Source organism: Mercenaria mercenaria, chromosome 14, assembly GCF_021730395.1.
Source record: "Mercenaria mercenaria strain notata chromosome 14, MADL_Memer_1, whole genome shotgun sequence".
Taxonomy (NCBI): domain Eukaryota; kingdom Metazoa; phylum Mollusca; class Bivalvia; order Venerida; family Veneridae; genus Mercenaria; species Mercenaria mercenaria.
Window position 1 is genome coordinate 8731148 of NC_069374.1, and position 19104 is coordinate 8750251.

General features: G+C 33.0%; 2 protein-coding genes across 2 annotated transcripts; one reads left to right on the forward strand and one right to left on the reverse strand.

The window, feature by feature from the left end:
* Positions 1 to 7470: 7470 nt before the first annotated feature.
* On the reverse strand, positions 7471 to 9265 carry LOC123527973 (short-chain collagen C4-like). The gene is made up of 2 exons (XM_045307713.2): positions 8860 to 9265; positions 7471 to 8604 (listed from the first exon to the last, which is right to left on the reverse strand). Exons 1-2 carry the CDS (start codon positions 9053 to 9055, stop codon positions 7991 to 7993), a joined length of 810 nt encoding a protein of 269 aa, XP_045163648.1. The 5' UTR covers positions 9056 to 9265; the 3' UTR covers positions 7471 to 7990.
* A 6721-nt stretch (positions 9266 to 15986) lies between these two features.
* Positions 15987 to 19104, forward strand: LOC123528120 (EMILIN-1-like). The gene is made up of 3 exons (XM_045307869.2): positions 15987 to 16144; positions 17590 to 17643; positions 18152 to 19104. Exons 1-3 carry the CDS (start codon positions 16063 to 16065, stop codon positions 18550 to 18552), a joined length of 537 nt encoding a protein of 178 aa, XP_045163804.2. The 5' UTR covers positions 15987 to 16062; the 3' UTR covers positions 18553 to 19104.

Here is a 19104-nt window from a genome sequence, read left to right on the forward strand (position 1 = left end):
TAAGTTTCTCTAACCTATTATTACTGTTTTCAATTATGTAAGATTATTACTATCAGATAATTATCAACAGGTTTCTCTTTTTGATTTACATTAATTTTAATTATAATGCAGCGTAGAAATTACTTCAACAAAGCTTTTTCTTTATTTCACGTCCCTTTAAAAATGTACTATGCTCACCTTTTACATATTAAATATTTCGTTGCATATTGATCTAAATCTATAAAATCCTTATTAAACATCTTTACCTTGGCTAAATATATAAACTAGCCGTGTATACTGCAACCACAATTAAATAAAAAAGTAACAACCATTTGTTTCAAACAAACTTCGAGAATTTTGGTAGCCTAATATATTCATTCTGTGTTTACTTACACATTAATAAGTATGTAGTGCATGTATTTAAACCTTACACACTACCTTTCATACCACAAATATGGTTTTTTTATAATACCATAAATGATATGCGATAATTGTTCATATGTTCAAATATGAAATTTGGGCATAATATATCTTTAATATTGTATAAATGACGTTCCTTACATAATACTAAACAATTATGTATGTGTATGATGTAAACTACAAAAAACTTCACTTTCAGCACCAAAAACAAACAACTCTATCAATCATTTGAAGATGATGATATATATATTTTTTTTTAAATGGCCGCCATTTTGATGACGTCATAATTCGGTCCAGTCGCAGAATTCAAACTGGCGACATGGCTTAGAATGAACTTCAGACATTACGGAACAGATTGGTATATGTCGCCATTAATCTTTTTTCCAATCGCACGGGACCCAAAATATGGCTCTAAGCGAATACACTATAAACATCCATTCTAAATTCTAAAACACTATTAACAGTCGCTTGTGAGGTTCTATGTTTTACCGTGGTCCCTGATAATTTAAAGTAAAATGTATTATACGTATTGACTTAATGACTTCAATCTTAACATCTTAACTGTTATACAAAACCCCCAAATTAAGCAGAAATCCTGACGGATATCTCCTGAGCCGGGTTTAGAGGGTTGAACTGACTCAACAAAACTGCGTCTGCATCTATTTTGCTTGATTGCAATCTACTTTTTCAAATGATCTAGCGGAATGTTATATTTCATAGATATTGACATAGAAATAAGGATAAAATTGATAACTGGTTTGTTCATTATTTAGTTCCCTTTAGGAAAGGACGGAAGAAGTATTCTAAACTCCATGTCAACTGAAATACAAAAACACATGGAAACTCTCAGTCCATAACAGCTGCCATTGCCGTCTACTGTCAAGAGTTACAAAGAGAGATGTTATCATGCTTGTATTAACTATATCAATAACGGTTCAAGGCTTTTATCCATAAGATGCCTTCTGATATCTCAATATATATCAACTGAGCCTGAACTAATTTAAAATTATAAAAAAAAATCATTTTGAAAGAAAGGAAAAAGTAAGTATTATCACGAACATGATATATGTAAACAAATTCCCATGACACACAATAGAAAAACAAATCATATTCACCAGATACACATTACAATTTATTTACACTTGAAAAGGCGTTTACAGACTGTTTACGAGCTGTTAGAGATTTTTTTACAATATATATTTAGTTCTGACAATAAACAGCTTTGAACATGTTCATTCTCAACGTGATTTTAATAAACGATAAAGCGTCAGTTTTCTTTCTCATGCTATTGTTCCTCGATTATTTCTGTTTTTAACATGCACAGTAACATTCAATACATCATTCATATTCGGGTGCATATATTATTTTTACTTCGGTAAAATGTTGCCTAAAACTGTGATTTAGTGTTCATTTTATCGCGCCAGCCAGTACAGTGACAAATTGCCACATATAAAAAATGGGGTCAGTTCTCATTAGTTAAAAATATTGCTACTATCATGAGATCATATGATGAAACTTCATTATTCCTTCGTCCGTCCACTGGGCATGGAAAGATCTTATCCAAAACAAGTGTAGCATGGACAAATGAACTCGTGTAATTAGAATATACCTCAAGGGTGAAGTTTTCGTTACAGTAAAATAGAAATGAATTAAGCTTATCTCGAGATACATCTGGTTAAACGTATTTACTGTTGGTAGAATAATGTACCATTTGGAATATTAGAGAATAAAGCTACGGAAAATACCACAATTTAAGCTTTCTCTTCTTTCTGTTTCAAGGCAGCAGCTTTATTGTCTTGATGTAATATACTAGCAAAAAGCAATTTTAAACTATACAAAAGTTAACGTCTAAACTATTTTTTTCATCAAATGTGAATAAAACTTATAAATATTTATTTTATGCTATCTGGTGAAATACTGAAAATTATTCGTGAGATATTTTTCAATCTCACTCACTGTGTAGAACTTCTTTTTTAGGTTGACAGACTATTGAACACTGATGTTTTACTTGGGTGGTCACCGAGCTATCAATTAGGGCTAGGTTTTGTTGAGATGTCACTGTGGGTGTACTTTTGTAAAAAATAAATAAAATGTTGTGTTTAGTGTATTAAATGTCATTTTCAGGATGAGTCGCCTAAATATTTCCATGTCTTTGGCAGTGAATACGTAAGTGCAGCATTTAATGAAATGCATTTTGTTTTCCATTTCATGATGTAAAAAGTTTTGATCTTGTGATTTTACACTTATCATAAAATATTAAATTCAATTTTTTTTGTTGAACATATTCTGAAAAAAAAAACACAATATTTTTTATTATATATGTATCATCAAAAGACATAAAGACATGAAATGCAGCTGATTCTTGTCAATTGGTGTCCTGAAAATATTATTTCAGAGTTAGTTCTCTTTTCTATATCATTTTCTTTGTCTGTTTCAAATTGTATTTTATCATAAAGCATCGTATTCAATATTTTCGAAGACTTTTATTAATTTAAATATGTGCATTTGACCCAGGATATTCAAGTTCAATAAAGTTTTCCTTTTCATTGAAAGATAAAAGTCTTACTAGTCCAGGCTTCTTGGGTGTAGCATTTCAGGGGTAACGTTATTTTGTTTTGATAACCTACCTGTCGCCAACAAACCAATTATGTACTTATTATGTCTATACCCTCATGGATAGTGAATGATTTAAGTGCATACCATGCGACAATAGGTTTATTCTATAACGGCATTCAAAGGTTCTTTAAAACAGATCATTTTTACCGTTATCCTCTAGAAACATTACTGAAAGTTATAATTTATTTGTCAATTTATGTATCTATAATACGAAAAGTGATCCGTTTTATCTATTCGAGTTTTATAAATCTTCATACTGGGATACTAGTTTCATTATATGCTGGTAATCTTGTGAAAAAAGAAATTGTTTTCAGTGTGTTCGATAAATCGGACATGTTATTCCAATCAACGAATCTACAATTGTGTTTCCTCTTAATAAAACTTTTAATGTTATCTGGTGATGTCGAGTTAAATCCCGGGCCAACTGACTTGGTTGAAAGCGCTCTTTCTGTTTTTCATCAAAATATCAGAAGCATTCGAAATAAATTAGAGTATATACGCGATAACTGGTTGGACTTTGATGTCGTCTGTTTCACAGAAACTCATTTGGATAACTCAATCAGTAATGGCATATTGAAAATGTTAAGTTTCTGTGAAATTCATCGTCAAGATAATACATGTCACTCGGGTGGACTTTTAATATACGTTAAGGATCATTTAATATCTAAAAGATTAATTGAGATAGAAAATAACTTACCGGAATCTCTTTGGATTGAAATAAAATGCCGAAATGAAAAATACTTAATTGCAAATATATATAGACCACCAAACACAGGTGTTAAATTTTGGGACAGGCTAAATATGTGTCGTGAAAATGCTTTTCAAAAATGTGGTAAAATTCTGTTAGTAGGGGACATTAATGAAGACCAGCTTAACTCCAGTAATCATACATTTTGAGACGTCCTCTTATTAAACAATATGTATAATGTTATTTCGGAACTAACAAGGGTTTCAGCTAATTCATCAATATTAATCGACCCTATTGCCATCTCTGATGCGGATTTACTTTTACATTCCGGTATTTTTCATACTCCGAGGTATATAAGTGACCATTTTGGCACTTTTATTTACATGAAGTTTAAGTTACCCCAATCTGTTCCTTATAAAAGAATAGTATGGTATTATAACCGTGCACATTTCGATAAACTCAACGACTTGATCATTGCAACTGATTGGTCATTTCTTGATTTAAACACAATCGATGAGGCTTCCATGGTACGACTCATTCATTTGTCGTACTTCCCGTAAAAGAGACCGTCAAAAATCTATAGCTATAAAATCAGGTAAAATTAATGACTGGAACGTTTATAAACAACTTCGGAATAAAGTAAACAATCTTAAAACACATGCTAAACAAAAATACTATAATGACTTAGAATCTACATTAAGTGACAGTATGTATAATAATCCAAGATCGTACTGGAAAACAGTTAAACAATTAGTAAAAGACAACAAAAACTGTGAAATTATACCACCATTAAATGTTGATATCGATGGCAATGATGTATCTTATACGACATATACCGAAAAAGGGAATTGTTTAAAATGATTACTTTGTATCTATATCTACAGTTGATGACTCACGAACAAACCTTCCAGAATTTCTCCCAAAAACTAATAACGTCTTACAGGATTTTTATATTCAAGAACAAGAAATTATTGATATCTTATCTTCTCTCGTTTTAAATAAATCATCTGGGCCCGATGAAGTAAATCACAGAATGTTAAAAGAATGTAAAGACTCAATTTGTAAGCCATTGTGTATTCTCTTTAATAGGTCGTTATCCGAAAGAAAATATCCCGCAATCTGGAAATCGGCCGTAGTTATGCCGCTTTTTAAGAAAGGTAATAAAAATAGTCCTTCAAACTATAGACCTATATCTTTAATCAGCTGCGTTGGTAAGGCTATAGTAAGAGTTATGTTTAAACACATTTACAATCATCTATTTGCTAATAAGTTAATTTACGAAAGGCAGTCAGGTTTTTTACCAGGGCACTCTACTGTATATCAGCTGTTAGACATTTATCACCAAATCTGTTACTCCTTCGATAATAAAATCCCAACATGTATGGTTTTTTGTGACATTTCAAAAGCCTTCGACCGTGTCTGGTATGATGGATTACTTTTTAAATTCGAACAAAACGGAATTAATGGACACATTTTGCAATGGATTCAAGATTATTTAAGTAATCGCAGTCAAAAGGTATTTGTAGGTTCTTCATATTCTGATTGTAAGTATGTCACTGCAGGTGTTCCACAGGGCTCTGTACTTGGGCCCTTATTATTTTTTAACTATGTCAATGACATTGCAGACAACCTTGTTAGTGTAACACGGCTCTTTGCAGACGACAGTTCTCTCGCAGTTTCCACCTCTGATATTGCTTCTATGGAAAGTACATTAAATGACGACTTAAATAAAATAGCTGAATGGTCCAAGCGTTGGTTAGTAACTTTCAATCCGAACAAAACAGAAGTGGTATTTTTTACTCTTGGATCTGAAGTTAAACCTTCTCTTTGCTTTGATAATGTTCTTCTTGATTATGTTGACAGTCATAAACATTTATGAGTTACTTTTAAATCAGATGGTAAATGGCACGATCATATCAATAATTTACTTTCATCTGCCTCAAAAATTCTAGGGTCAATGAGAGCATTAAAGTTCAAACTAAAAAGAATTTCGTTAAATCAGATTTATATATTCTACATGAGACCTGTTCTAGAATACGTAAATCAATAGTCTGGGATGGCTGTGCAGATTACGAAAAACATTCTCTTGAAAAACTCCAATATGAGGCTGCACATATTGTCACAGGTCTTACGAGGTCTGTTTCTATTGAACGTCTTCTTAATTAAATTGGTTGGGTATCTCTGTCCGATAGACGAAACATTCAGAAACTTTTTACCATGTATAAAGCTAAGCATCGTACATTACCGGACTATCTATTAAATCTTATTCCAGATACAGTTGCCAATGATGTACCCTATCTTCTAAGAAACAGGAATGATTATATAACAGTTGCTCGTCGTAGGCGAATCTTTGCTAACTCGTTTATTCCATCAGCTTCTTCTTTATAGAACGATTTAGAATCCGATATAAGAGAGTTATCTACAATTCATATTTTTTAAATCAAAACCTCCATCTGTACCTACATATTTTTGTATTGGCGAAAGGCTGTACTCGGTTTACCATGCTCAAATGCGTAATAAATGCAGTAATTTAAATGCTGATTTATATAAAAATCATTTGAGAGACAATGCTGCATGTGATTGTGGTCACGATACTGAAGATGCCGAACATTGTCTCTTTAAATGTAGACATTATGCTTTACAAAGAATACAATATTTTAACGCCACACGTATTTTTCATCCACTGAATACGCGTACTCTTTTGTTTGGAGATGAAAATTATACTGAAGAAGAAAATTCACTAATATTTTTAGAAGTACAAAAATATATCAAACATACAAATCGTATTCGTTAAGATATCTGATTGCTGCCGTATTACTTTAGTATATAAACTTAACGCAGTTGTACCTCACACATCAAGTTACGACCCTTGGAAGACTCTGGACTCTCCCTCTTCTTATATTACCATCTATCTAGCTTTCTTTTAATTTCTACATTTATGTCATTCTACTTCTTCTCCAACATTGTTGTTATTCATTTCGCTTAACTTCGTACTCTTCCAATTACATTTTGTCCTTTTTCATAAGAATACAATGCAATCTATAGTAGATATTTTTCCTTTAAATATACCTTAGGGGACGGACCGAACTCCTAATGTTATATGAACTTGTGGTCCAACCCTTTTATCTTTCTTAGAATGTTTTGTATATTTTCTGTATATGTACATTGTATACGTTTTCACAAAAAGGAAAGAATAAAATATGTTTAAATCAAATAAATCAAAAGTAAAATACTGTAAAATCATTTGATTTCGTGGACATGAAATTTCATGGTTTTGGTCTAAACGGCAATTCCATAGGGATATAAATTCTTGGATTTCAACTTTTGAACATAAAATGAATGGAAATTTAACATGTTCGCTTGGATTAAATTTCGTGGATTGACTAATTCATAAGTGGGGTGAAATGTGACTTATTATTGTATGTCATGATAAAACCGTCCTATATACTCAACGGATGAAGAAACTTTATCGTTTCCATTTGCAACTAGCACTTTATCTAACAACAGTTTTTTTCTGTACTACCGATGTTCAGTCATCTAAGACATTTGCAAACACTTTTAGCTGTATGAGCTGCGCAAACCTCAATGCAGACTTTAAATTATTTATTTTCTGGTCTCTCAAAATGTTAAATGACGCAGTTTTAGTTGCAATATCACTACCTGTGGATACTAAAATGACTACGGAAATACATGTGACAAAACAGACATAGTTCAATGCAATGCGAACAGGGATATGATTGTGTCAGGGCAGAGAAAACTAAATACAGTGAAAGCATTCATTATATTTCCTTAATATTTATCACTATTACAACAGAGAAAGTATGATTAACTATATTACAGTACGTTAACCATCGTTACAAGTTTCTTGGTCACTGCTTACCAAATTCTTTTAAAGTATAATGTCAAATAGAGGAATTTTATATGCTGCATCAGTAATATGTAACGTATTTGTAAAAAAGTAATTTATCACAATAATATGTTTGTTCTACATAACAAGACTGATGATTGGTTAACATAAGAGCAATAGAGCTTATATTGAGTATGTATGATATTGTGTAACATTATTTAAACGACACTCGTCTGTAAATGATATTCACGTTTTTTATGTTCTGTTCTGTTCTGTTCTGTTCGAATCAGCATCCTTACTTACATTTTCTTCATACATATTAATTTCTAATTTATATAAAACATTTTGCTAACAAGCAGAAACAAATATGCATATCATGAAGGAACTTAGCATTTTAAACAATTTAACATTTTAAACAACGGCTTCAACATGTATTACATTTAGTTAGCCTGACGTGGGGAAAAAGAACACACTGCACAAGTCAGCTCTCTAGTGCTTTCATATGGTGGACATTGTAGTACACCACATGTAGCTTGGACGAAGAAAAAAAACTGTTCAGATTTGACTTCGTGTCCACCTTCCAATGATTCGGGGTGATCGTCTACGCAAACATATTCTGATGCACCAGCATGACTATAGTGGCCGCCCATTAGATACCCACTGTATTCTAACTTGTAATCCTTATCACATGTATTTCTTCCTGGAACCATCAGAACATTATTCCGAGGAATCCTGCAAACTGCACACGGAGCATCCTGGCCGTGGAAATTTTTCCAATAGCTGTAATCGGATGTGTGATATTCTATACCATAAATTCTATCAGCCGTTTGAAAACCATCACTATAATTGCCCCATACTGGATCTTTAGGTAAGCATATGTAATTAGAACCTGATCCCGCGTGAGTGTAATGACCTCCAGCGGCAAAACCATCATAGACCAGGGTGGCACCTGTAGGACAAACTGTCCTTCCCCATCGGGTGTATGTAGAACCGTCGAAAGACCTCTCAGTTCTTACCAATTTACTCTCCAAATTTTTTATTGTTTCTTTAGTATCTAAAACAAGTAAAAGTTTTAAATTTATTGATTATCTGCATATTACTTACTTTTGGTAAAAAGTATTCAAAGTATTTGATTTGCAATATAAAGTACAGAAAACAGTCAGGTCGATACTCTGCTTTTACGCAATTAAAGCTTTTTCTTTAAACTGTTTTTATCTGGTTATGAAATGAAACAACATAGTATACAAAAAATCAGTTGAATGATCATTCTTAAATGTGATTTAATCGTCAATATATAAATTGAAATCACCTATAAGTGCTTGTTTTAGTTCAGCGTTTGTCAGGTCTTGTTGTTTAATCTTTTCTTCGAACTCAACCAGTTTCTGCAAAACGTTGTATTCATACTCAAACTTGTTATAGCACAGTCCAGGCTCATTGTTAGTTAAACATGAAGAAACCCGAAGATATCCTAAAACCGCCGCAGTGAGAATCACAAGCAAGTCCATTTTTCTTTTTTATGTAACCTTTTTGTATTTTGTACTTGACTTTAGCATACAACAACTTAGAAACTCCTAGAGCATATCAAAAATAAATTCACAAATAATATCTACATCAAAGTTTTACTGCTTTTAAAAGTAATTATTGTAGCCACCGTTCACAAAATAATAAAAAGTTGATTGATAATTGCTTGTTTATCAAGTCCAACGTGTTTGTTATCATATCACAAAGTGAACCTGTTATAGGACATGATATATTACTAAATGCTATGCCCCAATAATAACGTGATGTTTACAAACATAACTATAAATAGATTGAAATGAAGCATAGGGAATTCAACATTTTTGTGAGTGGTCCAAATGTGAATATTTCCTGTTGTCATACCAGTTACAAGTTAGCTCAGTGGTAAAATATATTGATTATGTTCATCAGATCTTTTGCCGTGTGGGTTCGAAACTTACGTCAGTTAATTTTCATTTTATTTTTGCATAAACAAATGATTCCTTCATTTTCACCAGACTCAACGACAGAGAAATATCTATTTCTCTCTCTCCTTATAATAGGCTTACTACTTCGATAAATGAAATCAACGTAATAAAGATGTAGCTCCTTGGATAGATATTCTGAAAATGCGCGTCGATGAAAATCATCGTTAGTTTAAATAAATAGCTTTATATAAATCAATCAGGCGGTCTGAAACGTATGTGTCCGTTCAAAGTTAAAATCGCATAAAATCTTACATTTCCTGGCCAAGTGTCCGGTCAGTAACTCGGACAGGAAGCTTAGATTATCAAATATATGTACTACATGTCTTGCGACAAGGCCATAGTTTTGTAGTATTATGTGTGTGGTAAAAGTTTCTTAATTTCATAAAAATGAATAAATCCTTGATTAGTATCGACAGCGAGTGACTGACTTCCCTGTATAGTATGAACTGCTAGTAAAATGTCAACGTACAGCCCTTTCGTCAGATCATCAAAGAGAATATTTCATTCGTTCGAGAACTGAAAACAAATGCCCTTTCTATGGAACTTACATGAACAACGAAGAAACATCACCTAAATTACATAAAATTTCGATTTTTATTAGGGCTGGCGCATGCTCTCTCAAGGCAAAACGGAATATACGATGATGTGATTCTAAAACACGGCTGTAAGATAGCAATAAGACGACAGTATGATGACAAAACAGGCGAAATAATTGCCCTCAAATGCAGTTAAGCATGATTCCAAAATCATATTTGTGTAAAGTTTGAAAGCAGAATTTATGTCGATTTCTTAACATTCTTGTGTCATTTAGATTAACTTTGATAAATTAGAAATCCACTTAAGCAGATGCTATGCGTCTGAGGGTTGTTGCACATTTTATTTCCTCTCATAATCAGATTCAATTCAATCGACTCTGCTAGTATGATGCTTGGTCTATGCTTCCAAAGGACCTTTTCACAGATTGTATTACATTGTTGTTATATTTTCTGATTATTTTGGATCATGGCGCCCATTTAATGTTAGATTTATGGATAACAGAATTTCGTTTACTCCTATGCTTGTGGACGTTAGGTGCGTTGCACATGTCTTTACCTCTCTTAAACAGACACATTCAAACCAAGTCTGCTATCACGTTGCTTGGATGCGTTGCTTTAAAAGGATCGCTCCACGATTTTGTTACCTATCACAACAACGGTTTTCAATCGTGCCGTGCGTAAAAATGTGTCCACGTACTTTCAATCAGTGTTGTAATATTGCTTGTCTTTTACAAAAATCCATTATGTGACGAAGCATTGCATAACAAATATAGTTATAAGGATCACAAAAATAATTCATCCAATAATTTATTCATTCATTGATTCATTTATTCATTCATTTATACAGACATAACTAATTAGTTTAATAGCTTAAAACAAACACAGATGATCATGACATACAAATACATTAAATGTATACCTCAAAACAGTTACCCACAACATTAATTAAATCAAGTATTCATTGAAATTGCTTCGTTACCTTATTGTAACATACAAGATACAATTGCAAAATTTAACATAAACAAATATACATTAGACACACTTAGCAAGATTATCATTTTGTACCAGTATAAAAGACACGAAAATTATCACTTTTAACGAATGCTCAAAACCACCGATTAGTTATTGTCTTTATATTTACATTTCTACACATTATCGAAATATCTTCAGAATACTATCATGTATACCATTTATTAATAGAATCATTTTTTTTTATGAAGCTACAGAAGTATGTTGAACTACCATTTATCAATCTTGCTCTTTTGGTGATTGTATCTTGTGCAGACCTAACGGACTGGTTCAGGTTTAGTTTATGGAATTGTGTGATTTTATCTAATGTTATTAGCAACCCTTTGAAAAGGATGAGTACTGTCAGAAAAGAAGCACAGTCGTAATTTGTCAAAACGGGTAATCTATTAGTTTTCAGTATGTATACACAGATTCTCATCCATCAAAGGTTCGAGATACGAGTAGAACGAAAACGAGTCTCGTTTTACTTTGTGGGAATGTCCACAAGTAATTACTTAGGCTTTTGTTTCAGCTTATCATTTTGTCGTTTGGTTCACCGTTAGGAAGTTCCAATACCATATGATTGTAATGTAATGGTTAGGTTTTGAATTTTATTTTTTGGTATTTCTTTCGGATATCTAATATGAAAACTGTACATTTCATTAATCAACAAAGTCAGACAAAACTTGTCAAATCTTCAGTAGCTTTAGGGTCACATCCGTGAATTATCTAAGTTTAATTACTAAGTTGACGGAAGTTGAAAAATGTGTCTGCTGTGTTTTCCTGTACTGTCCTTTATAATCTCAATATACACTGTAGAGGAGGGAAACAGCCCAGGTGACAGACCAGGGACATGATCCCGCACTCATGAGCTGAAACTCAATATTCATTGTTAAAAGCTGAACTGAAATATAACTAAAAAATGTTGTTATTAGACTCGTAAATAGAACTGTTTTAAAAGGCTAATTGAACATTAATTATATCTTTGATATTTACCTGAACATTTGAAAGTAACTATGCATTGCTCTTCGTAGGAAATAAAAATGTTAGAACTGTCATAATGGTGTTGTGTTTTAAAAAAAGCTACAGGTACACCGACCAGGCCACTACACTACGTTACAATGACTTTTATGGTGCCGCAGACATAATGTCGAACTTCTATAATGGGTTGACGTGAGATCATGTGCAAGTGCTTACCACTACAACGACACGCTGAGAATGAAGTGATGCCGCTAACAGTACGACCTTAATTTTCATACATAATTCTTATGAAATACAAGCTTTGTTGTTTCTAAAAATAAGAAGTTTATATTTATCTTTTGAAGTTTGAGATGAAATTAAACAAAAATGTACTTGGCACATTTTCATATTCATTTGAGATTCGTAAGGAATCATGATTAATTTTATTAGGATATTATTGTTTAGCTGAAAAAAGCACGAAAACAAATGCTTAAAATAGCAAAACGATTAAAGAAACGCAAGGGAACCTCAAATGTATATATTTGTATGATATAAAGATCGCATTTTTGTTGTTCGTGCATATTTCATTCTGTAAATAGTCATTTTATTGATATCCAATGGTGCATTCAGATATCCTAATTGTATGGGAAAAGCTACGACAGCTTAAAATTCCTTGAAACCATGTCAATATTTATTATTATATGGTATACCCTCTATAATGAGTCAATTTTCGACATGGATAATAAAATTATAAAGATGTTGTGCTTTCGCGCGGGTTGAATATTTAAGTACACGTTTATTTATGCACTTTTGGGAGCATTTTTATCAGATCATCTTCATTACTTGTATATAGATTCATTGGAATACAGTTATAATGATTTAAATGTTTAAAATTATTTACGATGAATTGATACTTTTGATCCGTAGCCTCAAGGCAGGCTTGTCAAACTCGTCTCGAGAAGATGATGTGTTGTTATATAATATAGAATCCATTCAGGTGTGGAGTTGCTATGCTCCGAATAATTATGTTGTAGTACATATCAGTTTGTAATAATAATACAAATAGGCCTTAGGGATTTGTTATGAATGTTAAAACCCACGGCATACTAAGTCGAGTATGTACTTTGTTATTTATTGAAAATAACAGTTTGCGGTCATTCATAGGTATAAATATTCAGCTGTTCGTGAATGCTGTACTCCACCATTGTTATGCATATAGAAAGATAACTGATTATAGTAATTGTACAATTTGAGTAAATATAGTTTTCGGTATGTGTTTTGTTTAAATCTATGTAAGGGCCATACGGTATAATATTTGATGTTTTGCTAGCGTTTCTTCCCTTGTGTGAGATACTGATTTTGTTCGTTGTCTACTTTAAAATATAGACTTTAAAGACTTGTAAGTAATATTAAGAGATTCAAAAGACATGAAAGCTTATAATCATCTGTTCATATGAATGTTCTGGTGAATGATAAAAAAAAATAAAGACAGTTCTTACACAACATTAGTAAACAGTGACTTACTACGAAATAATATGAACCTGGCAATTCAGATAAAACAGTGATAAATAAACGTAACATTCACATCAAAATTGATAGAAAAGAAGGGACATTTCACTGAATTTCTTACTACGAAGTTATTTTATTGCGATTTAGATTAAAACGTAATAAATGGACATAGCATGCACAGTATCATAAATATAAAAGCAATATTAAAAGCAATGCATTTTATTGAATGAAAAGCTGAAACAATAGGATCTTAACATGAAAATAATTAACTTTAGAAACATTTAGTGCATGGAGGAAAGAAGCCACGACTATCGAGATGGATATCCTTTCCACACCTGTAACGTGATAAAACGTATTAGCGTGTGATGGCCCTTTCACGTTTCCGTAGAATCAACATTTATTAAATATATAAATATATAAATACGGAAATATCTTACACCCGAGGCTAATACTGACACTTTCAGACAACATCAAAAAGGATCTTTTGAGCGATTTAACGAAGTTTAAAAGATCTCTATGTACCCTAGCTCCGTTACGGACCCCTGTGGGATTTGTGTTTATTCCGAGTTCAAATATCTTTTCGTAGATGAAAAGCTGACATGTCGTGCTAAAGCTCAGGTATTTTCAAATCGTTAGAAAATGCTGAAAATTGACTCCCTATTAGCAAAAAAAGAGAAGTCCATGCGCATACATTTTGACGGGTTGACCCCTGCGCGTGACCACTGACTATCCACCAATCTAAAGGCGACTTTCGTTTTCAAGTTTTGCATGTCTACTTTCATTCTCTGTACTTCCGGAAATAGCTGAAGGTCGAGTGACGTCTTTTTCAGTGTTGTCAAAAACATACATATGCCTGGCGAGATTGCATAAAATTGTGCCTGGTGTCCTAAGGATATGGTACGATCAAACAAAATTTCGGCGATGCAAAAATGATTACATCTCCTTTGGCGGATAACGTTACGATGGCAGTGGACTTGCTTAAGAAGCTACATATTGAGCACCGCCGTCTGCTGATACTATGGACGTTTAACGTCATACTATGGTCGTATCACATTATTCAATTCCCAGACTTTTACAATTTTCGTGTAGATTTCGATCATTCAGACATTTCAACCTTTTTTGTGGAAGAAATGAAGGGATATGTAATGTAATGACTAGGTTTTGAATTTTATTTGTTTTTTTTTTTCTTTTTTTTTTTTTTTGGTATTTCTTTCAGATATTATTTATTTGAAGCAAATCGGACCACTACACGATCTGTAAATGTACCTGGCAAACACCTCGAACATTTCAAGCATACGTGAAAGGCAGAATCAATCGTGTCCAGCATGATCAGGGTTAAGAGCGAAATTAATTTGCTGCCTTTACGTAATGAACTTCTAAACGAACGGATACAAGAAAAGAGGGCAGCGTAGCTTTACTTTCTATAAACGAAACTGCAAAGCTTCTGTCATCCAGTAGGTGTTTTGGCTTTTAAAAAATTACTTGGCATTTTTAATAATTGTTCAGATTACATCTACAACAGCATATTTATGTCTGCATTCGCCCGCTACATTTGTTATAAATAAAGTGCACAGTAACACTTAGGAAAAGATAATGTAAGTCGTTTGTTTTACTGAATGGAAAATCCATTCTCTGATTAAATACAGATTTTATCACGAGGGAATGACAGACAGTAATTTATTATTACTCAGGGGAAATTTGGTTGCCCATGTCCCGTTTATATCATTAGTTAGAAAGCAGCACTTTTAAAGCGATCAAATAAATCTTACGTAAAGTAATTCAAATCGATTATTAAAAAGAGGATGATTGGTTTAGTTGATTTCAAAGTACCAGACACAAAATATAATAATGGATGAGGCAAACATTTTCAACAGAAATAATAACATATCTTTAAATTATTACAAGTTAAGGAAACGACATCTGTTCTCACGCTTTGTAACGAAAATCCTGTTTAGAGCTGCCAATTAACACAGCATCTCAGAAACATAACTCCAACACTGGACTTAGGAAAGACATTGCACGGTGTCTTATTTCTTTTCCATTGTTTCGTTTCAGTAAACTGCAAAGATTAAAATGAAAGTTGACATGATTCGATATATATCAATCCAAACATATTGCCCGTCGTGTAAGTTGCATACACTTTCATACAGTCAGCATCTATAATTTGATAAATGTGCAAATGAAGTTTCTAGAAAATTAGAATTGCATATGTTTGAAGTTATAGAATTTTCAAAGGTAAAATATGAAATGAACAAAATGGCCATAAGCAGTTAATACTTCATTGTTGCTTTGATGCTAATTTCAGGATTTTACTGTCGTACCATCTGCAACAAATATTTAGATAAAAAATTCTGATTAATCTTGACGAAACATTGCTTGACATATACCTTTCCCAGCATCAATACAGCAGACTGATGTTATTACGCATACTGCACAGTATATAAAGCTGAGTGTTTAGCCACACATGTTCAAACAATCACCAACGGAACAAACACTACAAAGAAAAGAAAGAGAATGTTTTTCGCGCTACTTTTAACCTTCGCTTCATATCCTGTATTTTCTGCTGGACAGACATGCGGAACAATGCCAGATGTGTGTAAGTGTTACAGTTTTCAACATTTGTTTTGTTTAAATGATTCGTCTAGGAAAATTAGTCACGATGATGTTATTGTATTTATGTTGCCATCGGTTGGCTAAATTTTCCTACACATCAGAGGTACAAACACGTTTTTAATTCTAAACATGAACAATTGCAAATGCAACATATACTGTGAACCTGCTTTATGTTACAAATGCAGAATATACTGTAAATGCAGCATCGTATACTGCAAACTTACTGTTTTCCAGAATATATCTTAGGACACCGGGCACATTTTTATGCAAACTCGCCAGGCATATGTATGTTTTTAACAACACAGAAAAAGACGTCACATGACCTTCAGCTATTTCCAGAAGTAAAGAAAATGAAAGTACACATGCAAAACTTGAAAACGAAAGTCACGTTTAGATTGGTTGATAGTCAGTGGTCACGCGCAGGGTTCACTCCGTCAAAATGTATGCGCATGGACTTCATTTTTTTGCTAATGGGGAGTCAATATTCAGCATTTTCTAACGATTTGAAAATACCTGGGATTTAGTACGACATGTCAGCTTATGTTAACCTTTATGTTCTGTCTTTTTACTACTTCTTATCCAAACATTAATAAACTTAGTCAGCATGATCCCCTATTACCCTAATTGGTCCAAAATCAGAATGGGGTCACTGGGTCAAAAGTCATAGAGACCATTAAAAAATGGTTTCCGCTCAATAGCTGGACAAGTTTTTCACCTAGGACCTTGAAACTTCATATGCTTGATGTGTACATGACCCTACTGATTTCGTGGTCACTGGGTCAAATATCAAGGTCACAGGGATCTAAACATTGCAATTTGTTTCCGCGCAATATCTGGATCAGTATTTCACCTAGAACCTTGAAACTGCATACATATGTTGGTCTTGATGTGTATATGACCACTAGTGATTTTGGAGTCAAAGGTCAAGGTGACAGGGATATAAACATTGAAATTGGTGTTTTTCTTACTTTCATTTTTTACATCAATTTTTATATTTTTTCAATTTCATTTTCTACATGTCCATTCCTTTTTTTCTATTTTCCTTTAATGATGCTAATTAATTTGGGATTATTCATTACTAGTATATGCTTTTATTAGAACTTTAGCTCACTATCACCTAATTCGAAAAAAACGGCCGTCAGGCGTTAGCTGCTTGTTGTGTTTTGTTTGTTTGTTTTTGGGTTTAACGCCGTTTTTCAACAGTATTTCAGTCATGTAACGGCGGGTAGTTAACCTAACCAGTGTTCCTGGATTCTGTACCAGTACAAACCTGTTCTCCGCAAGTAGCAGGCTCTTGACTGGCTACTGTTGAAATGCGTGAAAAGCTACAAATAATCAACGTTACGGTACAGAAAAATCTTTTGTCATTAGAAACGAGTAGCCAATTTAATATAGATGTGGCTAACATTTTTTTCTTCTGTTTCACAGATTGTAAGGTATCCGAACTCGAAAAGCGCCTTAGCAGCTTAGAAACTATAAAAGGTAAATCATATTTGTGATTATTTTATTTGCATAATATTACAAGTTCTAGGAATTCATACAGTGTTGCCAATACAGTATGAGTATTATTTTCGTTTAATAAAAATATGTTCCACTTGACAGAGTTTATTATCAATTTCATAAATCTTGATGTGTTTCATTGTTGAAATACCGTGATCTTTAGATCAGTAAAACTTTTACGGAAAGTTTAATGTAATTAAGAATCTACATTTATATTAGTGGTGATTCTAATGGAAAAAGTCAATGGAACTTCAAGTTAATGTTACAGCGGTGATAAAAAGGTTATTAGCATAGTAATAACACTAAGAATTACATGGTTTCTCGGTTTTAAATCAGTCTATTGCGACTGCAGAAAACAATGCGTCGGATAAATACTTAAACAATTACATTTCAGAATGATAACAGGAATTGTAACAAAATAATTGTAATAATTGTAACATTTAATATTTCCAAGGATTCAAGATGGACTCAGTTGATGTGTACATTGCAGATACTCATGTCGAGTTTTTAGCTACTGGTGTTGAGATGCTTGATTCTGACCTTACATTTCCTAACGTGGTGATAAACAACGGCGGTGGATACACCAGGACTACAGGACAGTTCAAGGCCCCAGTGGCCGGTATGTACTACATAGCCGCCTCAGTATCCCCAGCACAGGAATCAGAACATCAAAAGGTTCAATGTTTTATTCAGAAGAACGGAGTTAGTATACTCGAGCTTTTCACCGATAAATTCGGCGCTTACGAAGTTGGATCATATCCGGCTACGGCGACAATGCCCGTTTTTCTTGCTGTTGGTGATATTGTCAGTGTTGGCGGATGTTCCTTCTATGGAGGAATACACAATGATGGTGGGACCAGTTTCAATGGAGTTCTCTTATATCCAGCTTAACGACCAAATCAGATTAGGCATATAGAAAGAACTAACGAACTTTAAGAACAATAAAACTTCCAATGACTTTTATATAATTTATGTACACAATAAAATCCTAAATGAAAAGGACAAAATACGGAATAATTAAAAATGTTAAAAGAAGTAATGAAAAATAAAATACATACAACTGGTACATGCACTCGATCTGCTTTATTTAGCTTAATCCCCAGGCTGCTAAATTTCTGAAATGGACTGGTCTGTCTTTCAATTTCGGCAGTATCATTTATCATTCAAAGGTGTGTTCACTGAAAATGTGCTTAGTGAAGACCATGATCATCTTGTTCTGCACTGGTCGCAAAGACGACACTTGCCGCCAGCGGCTAAAGGTTATTATCTATGCCACTGTTAACAAGTATTCATAGAATGAAGTGTGAAAAATATTAATACTAAGTCTAACATTCAGTAAGAAATAAATAAAGATCTTAAACAACATCGAACACCATTCACAGAAAATCAATTACACCTGCCTGACAGAGGATCCGAAAACTGAATCTTCCATAAACACTTATA

Excerpts from the sequence above, each read along its gene's own strand:
- LOC123527973 (XM_045307713.2), bottom strand. The coding sequence starts at position 9,055 with ATGGACTTGCTTGTGATTCTCACTGCGGCGGTTTTAGGATATCTTCGG. Across the intron at positions 8,605-8,859 it reads ACTAAAACAAGCACTTATAG|ATACTAAAGAAACAATAAAA; the intron begins GTGATTTCAATT and ends TACTTGTTTTAG.
- LOC123528120 (XM_045307869.2), top strand. The coding sequence starts at position 16,063 with ATGTTTTTCGCGCTACTTTTAACCTTCGCTTCATATCCTGTATTTTCT. Across the intron at positions 16,145-17,589 it reads CGGAACAATGCCAGATGTGT|ATTGTAAGGTATCCGAACTC; the intron begins GTAAGTGTTACA and ends TCTGTTTCACAG. Across the intron at positions 17,644-18,151 it reads CAGCTTAGAAACTATAAAAG|ATACTCATGTCGAGTTTTTA; the intron begins GTAAATCATATT and ends TGTACATTGCAG.